General features: G+C 35.8%; 1 protein-coding gene across 13 annotated transcripts in view; it reads left to right on the top strand.

The window, feature by feature from the left end:
• The window catches only part of LOC124210981 (CUGBP Elav-like family member 2), a 370,442-nt gene that overhangs the window by 113,537 nt on the left and 239,174 nt on the right, over positions 1 to 17,731 (top strand). The window contains exons 1-2 of one of the 13 annotated variants that reach the window (XM_046609540.2): positions 3,119 to 3,310; positions 4,060 to 4,245. The exons of the other annotated variants lie outside the window; for them this stretch is intronic. Of the exons in view, the coding sequence (XP_046465496.1) occupies positions 4,148 to 4,245 (98 nt within the window). The 5' untranslated portion in view covers positions 3,119 to 3,310; positions 4,060 to 4,147. Of the gene's footprint in view, positions 1 to 3,118; positions 3,311 to 4,059; positions 4,246 to 17,731 lie in introns of those variants that run through there. 13 annotated transcript variants of the gene reach the window in all.

Below are 17,731 nucleotides of genomic sequence, written 5' to 3'. Positions count from 1 at the left end.
TTGTGTACCGAATTTTAAATATTTCACACTTTGTACAGATACTTTGCTGCAATGTTTCTGCAACAATATGGAATATATTTAAAATATCTCGAATCTCGAAAAGTTGCTTTGCTGCAATGTTTTTGAAATGTTGTCGGATGAATACGAAACATTTCACAAATTACGTTGCTGCACTGTTTCTGCAATATCGTGGAATGTATTTCAAATATCTCGAACCTTGAAAAGTTGCTTTGCTGCAATGTTTTTGAAATGTTGTCGGATCAATACGAAACATTTCAAAAATTACGTTACTGCACTGTTTCTGCAATATCGTGGAGTGTATTTCAAATATCTCGAACCTCGAAAAGTTGCTTTGCTGCAATGTTTTTGAAATGTTGTCGGATGAATAAGAAACATTTCAAAAATTACGTTACTGCACTGTTTCTGCAATATCGTGGAGTGTATTTCAAATATCTCGAACCTTGAAAAGTTGCTTTGCTGCAATGTTTTTGAAATGTTGTCGGATGAATACGAAACATTTCAAAAATTACGTTACTGCCCTGTTTCTGCAATATCGTGAAATATGTTTCAAACATCCCGAATCTCGAAAAGTTGCTTTGCTGCAATATTTTTGCAATATTGCCAGATGAATATGAATTATTTCAGAAATTGCAAAGACGCATTGCTACAATGTTTCTGTTGAATATTGCGCGCTTAGTGAGCTTAGGTATAATTTCCTGCAAGGAAAACGCGCTGGCCAAGAATTAATTTAGCAAGAAATACCTGCTGGCTGAGCCGTAATAAGAAAAGGTCTCAAAGAAGGAAACGGTGCACAAGGAAGGATATCCCTGTGAAATAAAAAGTTGGAGAATCCTCTCTCGGTTCTTTTTTCCCGCCTTTACACCTTCAGCTCCTTGTTTTCTTTTCTTCTCTTACCTTGATCCTTTCACCTTAAATAAAATAGTTTCATTCCCTGTAACCTTACAACCACCAGCTTCTTCCTCTTCTTTGGTATAAGATTTCCTAAAGCATATTAAAATGAGAAATTTTTTCACCCCGCCTCGCCTCGGTCCCTCAACACGTTTCACGTATTAATATTTCACCTCCGAGCAAAGGCGTCTGCCTTCTTTACGACCGCCTTTATTCCTTCAGAGTAATTAAAGGACCTGGTCTCCATTTCTTTTATCCCACCTTCACTACTATTAATACAATAGAACCCTGCATTCGTCGACTCATCGTTTGTTCTCCGAGGATACAAGTCCGCCACCCAACGTATCGTGTTACAATGTTGTACGGAATTAGAGTTCAATGTGCAGTTTGTTGCACATCCTCTCTCGACTTCATTGTGATTACTATTCCCTTGATTTCAAATTATCTCTGTGATAAATTAAAAGCAAGAAAGATAAATAGGAGTTTGGAACCCATTTTTTGTTCCACTGATTTTTTTAAAATTTATACCCAACGATGTTTTTTCGAGATCCTTTCATTCGGTGAAACATTTTCTCAATCACACAAAAGTGACGTTAATTTTTTTTTATGTTAGCGTGAGAAAAGTATTTTTGCGCACATCGTAAATCGTTGATTAAAAAATGTGATGGCAATCATCAAGAGAATAAATATTTCAACCATATTAAAATAGAATTATATGAACTTTTAGACATTCAAGACATCGGGACAATTTTGATTGCATTTTGAAAGGATAACTTCATCATGAGAAGGCAACATTTTACATACATTATTGTTTCTTCGTTGGTTGATAATATTGTAAATCATAATGATCGAAGAAAATCGGTCAACTCATTCGCAATTTGTGGATTAATTATTTTTTAGGAATGATTTATCGATGACTCTGTTTTTCTTTCCGTTGGTATGCCGATTTTTGAATGTTTTAATAACTTGACAATTCTGAAATTGGGGAAAGCGAAGAATCCCATTTTTACAATGAAAGTTTTTCCGATTCAATTACATGAAAGTAAAATTTATTTGAGACGTTTTTTTTAAGTTCACGAATTTAGGTGGAAGGTTGCTGAGTTGAAAATCAATACAATCGGTATCAATTTAACTATGATATAATCACATAATAAGCATTTCTTAAATTTAGAAAAAATTCAATCGTAACCTTAAGCGATTTTCCAGAAATCGCAAGAAAAAGAATAATGAACTTATAAGCAACAGCTAATATATCAATTTATCGTTCCGAATTTCTTTAAAATAGTTAAAAATCTATACATTTATTTCGTTTTACTTGACGGTGGCTTATATAGCGTTTCGGAAACATTTTATAAATTATCAGAAACAGATTTTTTCTTTTCAATAGCCAATCCAGTATTACTATTCGTCGATCAATATTAATATAAGTCCAATCCTGAAGAATCGAATATTCAACAATACCAATATATGATTTGTAAAAAAGTGTCTAAATTATAAAATTGTAGAAAATTGTCTTCTGAAAAAAATCAGCCAGACCAAAGTAGAATCGAATGAATTTGCGAGATTTTTTACAACATGAAGTTATTTGAAATAAAAAACTGATATTCAAGGCTGGATTTATAAAAAAAATAAAAAAATTGTTCAAAAAGTATTTCTTTACTAAAATACAGGTATTTTGACTCGATCTTTTGATTTTAAGGTGTACGAGTTGACATGAAAAAAAAAAAAATTTTCCAAATAAAAGTCAATTCTATAACTCGCAGTGAGTATCTAATCTTTCTATTAAAGTCTGATTGTTAGAATCCAAAATCAATGCCATCGTATTATTCTTCATCCGCGGTCTTTTCGTCAAAATTTCCTACACACGTTTCAAAATATTTGGCAAAATTTCTACGCGGACAGCGGAAGAATTCCTGGTTATTCTACCCCGCAGTAAATCAACAAAGCTGCGGCTGTGTTCTGTGGACAAGTTGAGTGTTTACCTCACACAGGTTCGATGCAGGCAGCCGGCTTAGTAAAATTCGAGCACTAGAGCATGAATAATGTGGGATGAGCGCTTCGTCGGCAAAGTGTAAACCAGAGGGAAAGAAAGAGAGAGAGAGAGAGAGAAAGAAACAGTGAGAGAGATAGAAGGCGACTTCTTATCAGCCAATAACACGACGGTTTGCGTCTTCGCAGATTTCGTCCGCTCCTCAGTTCTCGGTCACGCGTCGCGACGCTACGCTGCTCAGTGCCGGTCAAATTTCGAGTTTTCGAGTAATTTTTCAAGCCTAGGTATCTCCTCAGAATCTTCTTTTTTTTTTCCTTTCTTCTATAATCCTTCATCGCGAATCTAGTGCGCAGTGAAAAAGGTGCTCGTGCAGTTTACAGTTGAAGTTTTTTTCAGAGAGATTCTAACACGGTGAGTAAATCTAAGCTTTATTTCTCAAGTAATTATGATTCCTAGCTCTGCTAGCTTTTTACGCCCTTTTTTTTTTTTTTTTTTTCTTCAATTGATTATCGCGTTTCTTCAAAATCGAAATTTTCACAAGATTGAAGTTGGTAACGTTAGCGTAACAAAAGCAGATGGAAAAATATTGCTGTCGTACAATTTTAAAACGACTTTCAAGGAGTTGGCTTTTCGAAATTTGAACATGTTTTCTTTGTTACGATTACACTAGCTGAATTTCAGACAACGTTAAGGATCGAAGTTACGTTTTTTTCCTAAACGTGAATCGTTGAAGTAACGTTACTAACTTCAACCTCGTAAATGTTCGTACAGTGTAAAACGAATCTCGTTAAATTCAATTTCATCGGATCGAAATTTCATCCGGTATTCAATTTGATTAAAATGATCGTTTGCTTTTCTTTATTAGCAATTTTTCGAAAGCCGGTATTTGCGTTTCAATAGTCATATTGATACGACGTCGCTGCAAGCTGTAATGTTAAATTTGTCGATGGAAGCTTTGAACGGGTGAAAGAAAAATATCGCCAAAAGCTCACAAAGGGAAATGAAAAACAAATTTCCGTTGGTTCCGTTCTATGCACGTGAATTTCGCTGAGTTTGTAGAATACGAGGATATAACGGGGATGGGGATATACACAGATAAATGTGAAATACTTCGGTATGAACAATTTTTTAGCTACATATATGTTCTTTACTGTTCACAGAGTTCGAATCACTCGATAAAAGTGTAAAATACTGCGACGAATAATACGAAGCCTGGCCATCTTCGTCGATAAGTTTTGCCGTATAAAAATGAGGTATTCGCTCTTTCTCGAAAGTTTCAAAAGCAGGAACATGACGCCTGCGCGATCTCTTGATCTCAACAACAACAACATGCAGCACATGGAATGGTAAGAAGGCTTCTTTCGATATTCAAAACTACTCGCACGTGAGTTTTAAATTGTTGGGAGAAAAAAAAAAACCCAAAGGAATCTAAACAAATTTGAATGAATGAAGCGGAGATACCAACAAAATGAGGAAAATTTTTATAATTGTATCGTTCATAATGAAAAATTCATTTTGTTCGCTGATGAAATTCCCAAAAATTTTCCGACAAAAATTGGACAAATTTTATTTTATAATGTAGTTGTAACTCGCAAATTCAATTGCAGACTTCCTCGACCAATCGACTCTTATCGATCCTGTGAAGACTGTTCGTGAAACTTTTTCCAAATTACTATTGGAATTATCTGTGACGAACAAAATATGCCCTCAAATATTAGAATCAGATACAAAAAAAAAAAAAACACGGTTTGTTTAATCATTTTCAATGCTAGTATTTAAACAATCTCTCACACGGTACAAACGTTGTTGGATTTGTTTTCACCATTGTTAGCGCTAAGAAAATTGCTGGAGATTTTTTCAACCGTTTCTTATGTTTTAATCGCTGCTATTTTTTGTCAACTTCGTTTCTACAACCTTAGAGACCACCAGCTGAAATCCTCCATGTATTATATTACATCTATTTCTGTATTGTTATTTACATTTGTAAGACTTATTGATATAATCGCCTGACTCTGGCGAAAGTATTCTTGTTTCGTATCGTTGGCACTTAGCGGTCACGTATTATTGTCGCTGTGTGTTATGTTTATTTGTATTCAGATTATAACCGTCTCAACTGATGAAGAACTTCTCGAAACGATGCTCAAATGTATATATTAAGAGAATGCTATGGGCAGTCGTTACCGACCGAGTGAAATATCACTTATGTAGATCATTACCTACGCGTACGTATCACCAACGCAAAAAATCTACCGATGGCGCCGTTCTACATGCAATGTCGAACAGGAACAGCCAACATTTTTTTTTTTTATTCTAGCGAAAATAATGCCAGAAATGTATACCTGCAATAAATGGTGGTTGGATTATAGAAACTCGTATCATGTCATTATTGTTGGGTAAAATACAACTTTTTTCACATAATCGTAGTCGGTATTGTATGTAGAACGGTGCTATCAGTAACGTTTTTTGTTAGTGAAGCGTAAGTGTACGCAACACTTGGTCCGTCGGTAAAGAATCCTTACCGACCGAGATCAATATGAGTTACTTGGACTGTGAGAAAGATTGACTATAACATCCGGTTAATACGAAGGTATGTGCACTTGGGAACAATGAATCTGAGACGGCTCATTTTTTAAACTAGACAGTCATGTTGGCAACACAGAGAAATCTACAGCGCCATAGTCGGGCGAGCGCGAAACAAACTCAATCTCAATAAACATAACATAACCCATGACCGTCGAATCTAACCTTAGAATACGTGTCAATCTAACAAGTCATCATCCCCGCGGTATTCTAAGGTTAGATTCGACCACGGTCTTTACTTACAGCTCTTGAAACTCATCGAAATTTGCGTGGTTGGGGAAATACGCTTACGGTGCATTTTTCGTTTTTTGACGCTGCCGCAAGTTCGCACTGAATTCCCAAATTTTCCAAATGTACGTAAAAATTGTGAAAATCGCATAAGTAGTAATAAGACAATAAGTGGTGTGCGACGATGAACTATGCCGAAGCCATGTGTTGTCCCGAAATGTAGAACCGGCTACAAAAGCGAAAAAACCAAACGCACAGTTTTCTGGGTTGTTTCATCAAAATCTTATTCAAACTCGTTTGAACCGATAATAAGGTCAGACAGAGATGACAGACCTGTTTCTATCTCTTTCCCAAACAACCTCACTCTACCGCCCCGCCTCTAGCGGACCCAACGAGAATCAAATGCTATTTCTCAAGCGTTCAGCCCCCACCACTAGAGTTTCCAGAGCTGTATGTAAGACTGTGGATTCGACAGTCGTGGGTTATGTTATGTTTGTTGAGATTGAGTTTGTTTCGCACTTGGCCGACTGTGGCGCTGTAGATTTCTCTGCGCTGCCAACATAATTGTCTAGTGTAAAAAATAAGCCGTTTCAGATTTATTAAATGTACATTGGGCTAAGGTTAGAAACTAGTGAGTCAATTATCGTGATACATATTATTCCTTTCTGAGAAATTAGTTCTTGATCATTGGGAACGATAATTGAAAAGAATTTCCAGTTTAAGCGAGAATTCGCAAATGTATTTTATGCTTCTTTCAAAGGAAATTTAAAAAAAAATTCTCACCAAAAACTTGGCGGTCATTTGCAAGCAAAAATTACAGTTCAATTCAGCTTATTATTTCGTACAATTTTGTAAATTATGTATCTGCAATTCAATTATTAACGGTGTTGATATGATGTATTCGGTCAGTTTGATTCAAAAAAGATTTTTTTTTTTCATAGAATATCGGTTGTTAAATTTACACCAAGTCTGATTATCGTTATTCCGGAGTAAAAATTTTACTCTACGAATTTAAAAGTTGATACAAACAGATATTTTTATGTAACTCAAAATTTGCAAATGAAACCTGCACCGCGTGAGAAACAATTTCGCAGAAAAATTCTTCTTCGAAAAATGTTTTCTGTCCCGGAAGAAATTTGCAAATAAGAAGGTTTTCATTCATTACAAGGTATGCAAAAGCACTGACTGAGTCACGCGTACTAAAGTAACGCCTCAAGTTGAAACTGTATTATACTTGACGGCAAAAGTATATCTGTATTTGTGTATTTATATAAAATGGATGTTACGTGTATACGTTATATACCTACCTGCTTTCGGTTTTATGTCCCTGAGAGTCTCTTATATATTTGTACATATATACAACGTCGGAAGTCGTTCTGAAAACTTTTAACTTTGCCAGGCAGATTACAAAATTTTTTAAAGCCCTGAAGAAACTCTTGACTCTTCTCGTGTTATCATGTCATTGTGATGATGATGATAATAATAATGATAATAATAATAACAATAATAATAATGAAGGTAATGATTGTCAGTTTTTATCTTTCCAGTCGCAGATGTGATTTTAGTAATTCCATTTCTTCATATCTTCATGCAACACGGAATATACTTTTTTTTCCTTACACTTAATTTGATTGTTGATCATAAATACGTGATAAAATATTCACATTTCAAATTTTTAATTCAACAGTAAAACAGTGAAAGTTCGAATAAAGTTGATTCGACTTTACTTGATTTAAATAATTTCTCAACGTCACTAAACAACTCTGAAAATCATTCATTTGAATGGATAATATCACGTTCAGTTTGTAGTAATTAATATTATTGCATTATTTTTAACACCAGTCCAAACGACTAGTCTTCAAAAATATGTAATAGTAAAATATATTTCTATCAATATGATGTGAAAATTTTTTATTATTACGTATTTTTTGAAGACTATCTTGGTAGAAATAGCTTCGTCTTAATTTCGGTAGTTCTAGCGAAGTTCTCCTGCTGTTTTTTGGCTGATTTTAATGATTCATTCAATACATTTGTAAATTTGTATGATAGACGAACGTTGAGCTTTTCAATATCACGATGTAATCTATCATATTTCAGATTTCGAATCCATTTGCTTTTCGGGTCATGTCACAGAAAAGGAAAAAAAAAAAAACAAAAATCGAGAAAAAGACGTAAAATTTTTCTTCGGCTATAACTCAACAGTATAGAAAAAATATATTTCTAACAGTGCGACTTTTGCAGGGTTTGAAATATTGTAGAAGTATCGCAGCAATTGTTACTTTGCATATCATATATCATATTTCTTATAGACTACAGCGATGTTTTTACCGTTTTATATGCAACGTGAATAATTTTATATGTGATATGCATTTTGCAATAACCCTACCGTAACCCCGAGGCACAGATAAAGCACTTTCCTACGTACCTGGTGTTTGAAATTACGGTTTACGTTATCACGGCTTGTTGGCGAGCCTGACAAAAAGCGAATTTGCTCGGCACCTGCAGGAACCGGTGCTCATCGACTGGAATGCAGATAGCGTTGCTAAACCGGTGCCTCAAAACTTGCCCCCCTCAACTCCTGCCACATGTTCCCTCTCCACGTTGCCGGAAACCTTATAGTCCAGTCGAAATAGATCTCTGTTTAAAACATTCGGAATATGGCTGCATTTTTGTGCACAGGGGGTTTCGACCCTAAGAAACTCAAGTCTGAAGTCGTTTTTGAAGTGCATTGCTGACGTAGAACCCAGCAATATTTGACGTTTTTCGCCGTTTTCCTCAAAAACAGCTATCGATAGATGAAAAATGACTCGACCATCGTGTTGAGCGGAAAATTCTACACCGAATTATGTCCTCATGTATAGAAAACTGACTCAGATTAACGAATTAATAAAAAAGAAATTATTTCACAAAAATTTCTCATACGCCGTCGATAAGTAGGATTTCTTTTTTATTGATAGGTTAATCGACTTCGTTTCTGACATATGAGGACATAATTCGATGCAGAATTTTTTGGCTTATACGATAGTCAAATCATTTTTCATTTATAGTTGGCAGTTTTTGAGATAAACGTAAAAAATGTCGAATTTTGCCGTTTTCACTAAACGCCGGCTATGCAGCTCAAAAATTACTTCAGATCTCAGTTCCCGAGGGTCAGAAACCCTGATAAAAAAAAAAATTCAGCCGTATTCCGAATACTTTTAATTCAAACCTATTTTGACTGCACTGTAATAAATAAATCGACTCGACCGGCGAAAGAGTTGAGAAAAAAAGATAAGTTTTTTTCAAATAATCCTTAGCAACGTTATTTGTGCCAATGGTGGTCAACAAATCCATATTCTATATGTTATAGAAATGATTCTGAGCAAATTTGACTAACAAAATCTGAGATATCAAGTATTTGAGTAGAGATTTTATAATGACAATTGATCAAAAATGATTAAACTCGACAGGATTCGTTTCTGCAACGTTTGTTTGTACAAGAAGTGTAGCCTAACTTATTATAGCCTTTGGATGTGATCTCATTTATTCCAACTTTCAAAGTGCCGAAGAGCAATTAAACGCAGAATCCGGACGTATAATTTTAAACTTGTTCGAGTAATTTTTCTGTAGAAACGAATTGCTTAGAAATAGTGTTATCTCACTATAACCAAACAAAATAACGATACAAGGGTTAATTAAAATCAATCGAATTCGCCAATTTGTATTCAATGCAATCGATATAATTTAGTCAGATGTATTAGCAGATTTTTTTCAAATTATCCTTTGCGTAGTTGAATTTGCCTGAAGAATTTCGATTTCATACCAGCGTTACTGTATCTGATATAATTAACTCCTGGCGTGAAAAATTAGTCAGTTAATTTGCCGGCCGAGATAACGAAATGGACTTCTCGACGTAATGAAAACCGTATCGTCATTTGCTTGGCAAATTTAAACGTTACGATAACTAAAGCTGTATAAACTGTTGACAAATAAAATGATAAATTCCACACTTTGATTCTCTATGAAAAGTTTTCTTTGTCAGCATATTCTTAATCGATTATCTGCGACCTTGTTGACATTTTCCAACTTTCCAAGTAAATATGTTCACATATGCATATATGTGTATAATTTCTAGAAAAATAATATTCGGTTAGAAAAATGCGTCTTTTTAGATTATTTTTGTTTAAATATTGGAGATGAAAATGAAACCCTTCGTCGAACAGTTTTTAGATATTAGTTTTGTGGAGATGGAGTCCTGAGTTGGTTCTGCGACTTTTTGAATATGTCTTGTGTCGGTAAATCTAGTACAAAAATGAATTTGAAGCATTTTCTTCGGTGTTTTTTTTCCGCGTCGTAGCCAGCATTGCCATTTTATTACAGTTGTACTAAATCTAGTACGTTCTTAGATTCCTTAATACGCCACCTTTTTTCAATCTACCACGTCTTTTGATTTCAGTACCCGAATACGAAGAAGACTCAAAAACGCATGAAATCCCTAGTTCATATTCAATAGCTTAATCGAAAAAGTGAACTCCCAATTATCGCGATGGACTGGATATTGTTGCTTTGTTGTTGTTAAGATAAATTAATGCGTTGATCAACAAAGCCAAACAAACCAATTTGTTGAACAACAATTTATTAGGTTGAGTTGTGTTGGGTCGAACGAATTGTTTTCGATCAATTGTTATCGTCGAATTTCCCGCAAATCGAATTCAAAATATGTAAAAGAATATAAAAACTATCGTTTTACTGTACAGTTTTATAAGTCAAAGCTGTGACTTATATGGTACGTTATAAACAAAAACTGTGACGTTCGAAAAAAAAAAACAACAACAACGAAACACCAAAACTTCTATTTATTTATAATTCAGTTTGTTCATTGTTGAATTTTTGTTCAAAAATTATACGATTCAGTTACATACAAATTTACTTATGTACTAATCAATTTAACGATATAAAACTTTGGAAAACTGAAAGTAGGAAGGAGAAAAATTTGCAAGTTTAACTCTTCAATATTCTCTAATATCACCTAGCAGAGTCTCATCAGTTCTTTAATATTATAATCATTCGGGTGTTCAAGAATATAAAATAGGTCTAATTTTTCAAAAATAATAAAGATTCTCTTCTTCTACATAAAAAAATTTTCACGTTCCGTAAGAAAATGAGAAAATTTCTCCCCCCGATATTCTATATCGACGACAGAAACAATTGTTTCTCAGTTTACGTATTTGGTTATGAATCATTGATCTATCCGCCGTATTATTATTTAGTCCTAGCTGAGCAACGAATGGCAAACTTCTGTTATCCAGGTTGAACAGTATTATTTATTATCTACTCTATTTGATTCGACGTGACCACCAATTTAGTACAAAAATTTTAAATCTAATCCGGTGAATGAAGCTGTAAAATGAAGCGAAAAATTGACGAATAAATTCGTACGCGTTTGTAATTAATCCCCACAATCGTACCTCAAGAGCTATCGAGCCACGAAATTGGGGCTGTGCGGTGGATGAAACCGGAATCGTTGTCGCGGAGGACAGTTATCACTTATCAGGGTCGGGTTATCTTCTGTTTAGCGCCATTGTGTCGCGTAGAGGGTGATAACGAATCAGCGTTAGCAGGGGGGCAGGACAATGCCGCCACAGCTAGGTGCCGTGAGGGGCAAATAATTGAATTAAAGTCTGATAAGGTATTTTGCCGCGCAGAAACATCACGAAATTCGGAGCGCCCTGAATTTACTCCAAACTTTCCCAAATTATCATTCTCGCACATCTTGGTGAACAAGTTTTTTGCAAATGGTGAAACTGAGGCATATCACTGAGAAAAATTTCACGTGTCATGGTAACTAGAAAAATTCAGTAAAACGGGTATCGTTAAAAAAAACTGTTTGAACATTGTTGAAATTACGAAAAACGAGGTACGCGTAACCATTTTGCGCCATTGTCGATCCTTTTTTGGTAATTGCAACGCAAAATCAGTTTTTTAGGTTTACTTTACTTTTTTAGTTAAATAAGGCTTTAACGTCAATTTATTGTTGCGCAATCATTAAATTTTCGCAACGGTTACAAGAAAATATAGTAACAGTGATCGTAATGAGAAAGAATAGTAACGGATACTAGACTTTCCGGTAACAGCTCCAAAACTATTTTTCATTTTGTACGTAAAACTATACTTTTCGATTGTGGTAAAAAACAAAAAATAGCTAAGGACTGAGCGGTAATCGTAACTAAAAATTTCTCTCAGTGTACTCAACGGATAAGTAATTATTGCAATAACGAAAAAAGGAATATTGATAAGCAACTTTTCTCTACTGAAATCCAGAGTTGCGATATTTTGATGTTTTGATTTATATCCATTAATATTTGTCATCATTTTTGCATCGGTGAAAGATTTTTCCAATAGAATTGCCTTATTTCGTGATTTATTTTTCATAAATTGTGTCACTTGGTGTTATTTCGTTCCAGCGTTTCGCTTGTTTACACTTATGTACTTTCATTTTTTCATTTTTCTCAGTTTGACGAATCGGTCAGATGACACAGTATTTATCTAGTCGTCAGATAGCTGATCAACTGAGTAAATATATACGAACGTGCAGTATTATAATTGACGATCGTGTGTAGATATGTATAACTGAGTAAACATATATATAATAGAGGCGCTCCGCGTTTGCTTAATTTACTTCCTGCGGAATAATAATAATGACAATTCATTGTAATTGATGTATGCGGAAAAAGAGCGAAGAAGGAAAGAATTTAAGCCGCGTTATAAAGCTGCTGAATACATGTATATAATATATATAATGTATACGCAATGTACATGATGCACATTTTATTTTTCGTTTATATGGGATTTACATACGATTGTTTACATGAAACTCGTTATTGATGACTTTATAATCATGATTGATATTCCGATATTATATACATAATATTAATATCGAATATGGGGATTTGCCGTTTTCCTCTTATCACGTGTAATTAATGGCTGGCCTGGTATTAAGGCAACTGAATACCATTTCATTTGCGTAATTCTTCATCAAATAAAGCCCCCGATTCAGTTCTCGTCAAAATTGATCGACGGAGTGAAAGAAATTAAAGAACAAATTGGTTTAGCAGTTTTATGCACGTATCGTTAAATTTTCGAATTATGGTACAATAGAGTCAATTCTTTTCTTTGTGGAATTTGTATTTTAGAAATTCATAGTGTCCGTACCGGAGTATTTTGATCATGATTTCAGACCATCTGAATTTTATATTGAACATTATTTCCACAATTTTTTTTAAATTCATCTCAAGGCTCGATGATCAATCTCTTTATAGAAAATTGCACACCTATCTGAAATATGCTGGTAACTGAATTCAACAGAAATCTGGAAACTTGAATAGAATTAACAATCATCCACTAAAGTCTAATTCAAACAAAAAATATTGTAGCAATTTCTCTGTAATATTGCAACTACATTTGAAATTTATAAAAATACTGTCACAATGTTATTGCAATGTTTCAGCTGTAATTGCAGTATGTAAAAATATTGTTGCAGTATCTTTATAATGTTGCAGCTGCGAATGCGATGTATAAACACATTGCAGCAATACCTCTGCAATATATAAAACATATTGTAACAATGTTCCTGCAATGTGTCAACAGCAATTGTAGTACTCAAAAAACATTGTAGCAATCTCCCTGCAATGTTGCAGCTTTAGTTGCAATGTCTGTACAATGTTGCAGCTGCGATCGCAACGTATAAAAATGTTGTAACAATCTTTCCGCAATGTTGCAGCGGCGTTTGCAATGTACGAAAATATCGTAGCAATCTCTCTGCAATGTTGTAACTTCAGTTGTATTGTATCTGCAATGTTGCACAAGCGATCGCAGCGTATAAAAATGTTGTGAAAATCTTTCCGCAATGTTGCAGCGACGATTGCAATGTATAAGAATATTGCAGCGATATTTGAACGACAATGACAATGTTGCGTGCTTCTTTGCCTTAGAAATGACGGTGCAAAGGTATGAATTTTTATTATATCTTGGAGATGATTGCACGTATACGCGACGCTCATATCAACGAATTATATACAGAGATTATTGTACCTCAGGGTGTAAATTCAGGGCGTCACTGAACAAGCCCAGGCAAAGGCAAAGCATCGTGTCCTCCTCACTGCGAAGTAAGTGAAGGCGCTGCGGGACGGTGACGGTCTGGGGATAATTGTTATTGTCCCTTATTGTCCCTAGGAATTGCGTTAGTGGTACGTTGGGATGCAGGGATGTAAGGGCCGGGTGAATAGGACGTTGACGCAACTAGATTCAACTGTTTGCTTGCCGGACACGGGACAGTTAATTTGCCAACCATTCGGCCTGTTCCCTAAAGTGTTGGGAAACAGGACTGTCGGGGGTCGCTAATATAATTTTCCAAATGAGCCAGTGTTTTACTGGAAAGGGTCTCTCTAAGCATATTATACCCGCCGCATGAAATACTTGGCCAGAAACAAACTACCCTCTTTCATATTATACAGCCACTCTTTGAGTCGAGCCTTTTTTCATCTCCGATTACTCGGTTCGGTTTCATTTAACTGAGGTTTTACCGCCCACGAATCACATAATGTCGCAGTAACATTACTACAATGTTTCGTTGTTTCAATTTCAGCTGCAATATTGCAGGAGTATTGAGAGAAAAAAATACTGGCAAACGCTATTGCTGCAATGTATTGCAACTTCAGCTGAAATGTCGCAGATTTATTACAAAAGTATTCAAAATATTGCTACAATAATTTTGTGTTACAACTTCGGTTACATTGTTCAATATTTATGCATCACAAATTTATAAGTTATAATGTTGCAGAAACGATACAGAAATCACATTACTTGAGTATTTCTTTATAGAAATTGCAGTATAACTAGACCGCCTAAACATTGCTACTATATTTATGCATCACAATCGCAGCTGCAATATTTCTGCAGTTATCTTACAGAAACGTTGCTACAATATTTTTACTTTGTAATAAATGCAGCTGAAATTTTGTAAGAATATTGCCGCATTATTACAGTTTTACGCTTGTGACCGATACCATGGACAAATACCACAGCGATGCATTTGGATTTATGATCCTGGTAGGCCGTTTTAGTTTCAATAATTTTGTGATCTTATTTTACGCCGAATAAATCCTTTAAAAAAAAATTGCTGCAGATGTAATCAAATTTCCTTCTGCCATTCATTTACTTCGCATTGCAAAACTTTCGTGTTCAGACTCGAAGCACATAAATTTTTAAGAAAATTATTATTCTCCGTCATGGAGATCATTTTCGAATATTCCGCATGGGAAATATTGGTTAATTGCTGGCTCACATTTGCAAGCTGTAGACGATATCGCGCTGCTGGGGTGACCCAAAATCCTGTGTAATTGGAACTGTAATCCAAACTAGCTTCTTAATCGTGGACAATTTAACGTATATGACAATACGGGTCGCATGGCGGGTACTGTATTAATAAACATAGCCTGAACCGCAGATCCCGAAGATCCCCGCACGCCGTTTGCCGCGCCATCCACCCAACCCTACGTGCTGCGAACCCCTGCCGAAATAATTTTCGAAATCCCCTTACCCGAGAAACCCCGACCTGCTATATAACCCTCGGTAATCTTAGTCACACTGTTTTCGACTCAACTTTGGAGATTATGCTTCGGGCTTAACTATCTCAGCCTATGCAGTCGCCAACTATTCTCTTAGGATCATGAGAGATCCGAAAATTTGCAAGTCGTTTTATCTTATATGCAAAGCTAAGATTGCTGTTTGACGATTTCGATTAATAACGGTTTGTTTCATCTGGAAACAGGTTCGTTAGAAATGTCGAATGAGCTTTGGATTTTTGAACTTTTCGTCTGAAAAGTAACATTTTTTTATGGTTTTCACCCTGTTGCACAGTGGTTTTGTCATATATTTTTTCTTTACCACGCTGAATTGAGGCAGGATTTAAACAGTTTGACCAGAATTGTTTGGTACTTTCAAACCGATGGAAGCTCATTCTTGACAGAAATTATCGACCGAGATTTTTCAAGTTGATCGTTTGCCAATTCCCGAAGTAAATTTTCGAAGTATTCAAAGTATCGAAGACTCCTTTTATTATGATGAAAACTCTTGGCTCTTTCAGATTTGTAAAACCTAAGTGGCTAAATTTTGGGGTCATGTTTCATCGTCTGGAAACGTTTTGACTCTTCCTGGTTTGCAAAAATTGAATAAACCAATTCTTAAAGTTTCCTCGTATGACCTTGAAAACCTTTACTTCATCCAATTTTCAAAAACTGGCTTTCGAACCTATTTTATCGCAAATCCGACACCAGTGATTCGAAAAATGTTGAGGCTACGACTCGACGTTCGTTCAATTTCACACGCTTTCCGAAAATCGCGAAACGCTGTAGGCAGAAATACACAAAGCTCCACAGGGCTTTTCAGAGAAATGGAAAGTCTCTCATCTCTCTCTCTCTCTCTTCTCCGAACCTTGAACTACCTCGAGGCGAGAGGTCAAAATTGGCACGCATGAACTGGGAGGCCGGGAAACAAGCGACTTTTTAAAAGCACAAACACACACACGGACATTCGGCAACGGAAGACTGTAATATTGATCTCATGTTTATAGCGAGAAATGCTCGGAATTCCTAAAGCCCCCCGGGGGCGGGGGCGTCGCATCGTTTCGTTCGCCTCGGTTCTCCACAATGGATGCGGATGGATCGTTTCTGCGAATTGCAGCACCAGGTACCCAAACTTTGGACGCGGATTGCTTGCAGCCGGAAAACAATGGACAGAAAAAGTTTTTCCTTAAGGGCCGTGAGTGCCTTTGCATAATTCCTTCCGTTTTCCCGTTTGCGGCAATTTCTAGTTGCGTTGGTCTTTCCTGAACTGTAAAATGGTTCTTTATCGTCGGGGAAACTTTTACCGTTTTAAGTGTCGAGCTCAAGTGACTCGGAATAAACTAGTCCATAAGTCTCTGATTCTTACTCTTCGAGAATTGTTGTCTTTTTCGAAATCGCATTGGAGGGATTTTTACAGAGCATCTCAGATGTCACACGACATTGCAAATACCTTGCTGTATTAGCCGCAGGAATATTGCATGACGCATTAAACGATTGTATTGAAAAATATTGCTGTAGGATAGATGCAACATTGCACAATTACGTGTTTGAAATGTTTTCAATCCTAAAAATATATGCTGCTGCAATATTTCGGCAATATTACAATTTTTTTGATATAAGCATTCAAAATGTATCTACAAAAATTTCAAACCTGAAAACGAAAGCTGCTGCAATCGATCCAAAATATTTAAAACCATGCAATTTCATTACAGTATTATAAGTCTTGTGAAGTCAACTTAATGCAATGTATCGGCAATATTTTAAATGCTGGAAAGTCAAGTTGGCGCAATTCATCTGAAATATCGATAACTATGCAGTTTCACTGCAGCATTATAAATCTTGTAGAGACCAACTTACAGCAACGTGTCTCAAAAATTTGAAATCTTGGAAAGTCAAGTTTCTGCAATGTATCTGGAATATTGCGTGGAATGATAATGACCGAATTAATGGATATAAAGGCTGCATAATCCTTCTCATCTTTGACGTGTTCTCTGAGATATCAGATCCTCCTTGACGCGCAAGGACAGTTTCGCCATCGTTATAAGCTCCCTAATTAAGCGGCCTCATCGCTTTCTTGGCCCTTTCATGTGTCTCCTGCCTATTTTACTCGAGACGAGAAGCTCGCCCTCGTCCTTACGCTCAGTTTTTAATCACCCTTATCGAAAGTGCAAAGATCCTCAAAGTTGTGCCTACCGTCTGTCCTGTACCTTAACTCGCGACGAATTAGTGCTGTTCAAAGGAACTCACTCTCAAGTCCCTTCCGTAAGTTTCTGGCTGCCTAACAAGGTCACGCCCTCACACCCCGAATCTACGCTTCATGGAATTGATGAAAGCTCAGTGTGTCACTCTTCGTAATTGCATCTTGAATCGAGGACTTCATTTTTGGCAGGCGACGAAGAAGTCCCAATTTTTGACACATTGC

The sequence above is a fragment of the Neodiprion pinetum genome, chromosome 2 (assembly GCF_021155775.2).
Source record: "Neodiprion pinetum isolate iyNeoPine1 chromosome 2, iyNeoPine1.2, whole genome shotgun sequence".
Classification (NCBI taxonomy): domain Eukaryota; kingdom Metazoa; phylum Arthropoda; class Insecta; order Hymenoptera; family Diprionidae; genus Neodiprion; species Neodiprion pinetum.
The sequence above is the reverse complement of the archived record's forward strand: the minus strand, read 5'-3'. Positions and strand labels throughout refer to the sequence as shown.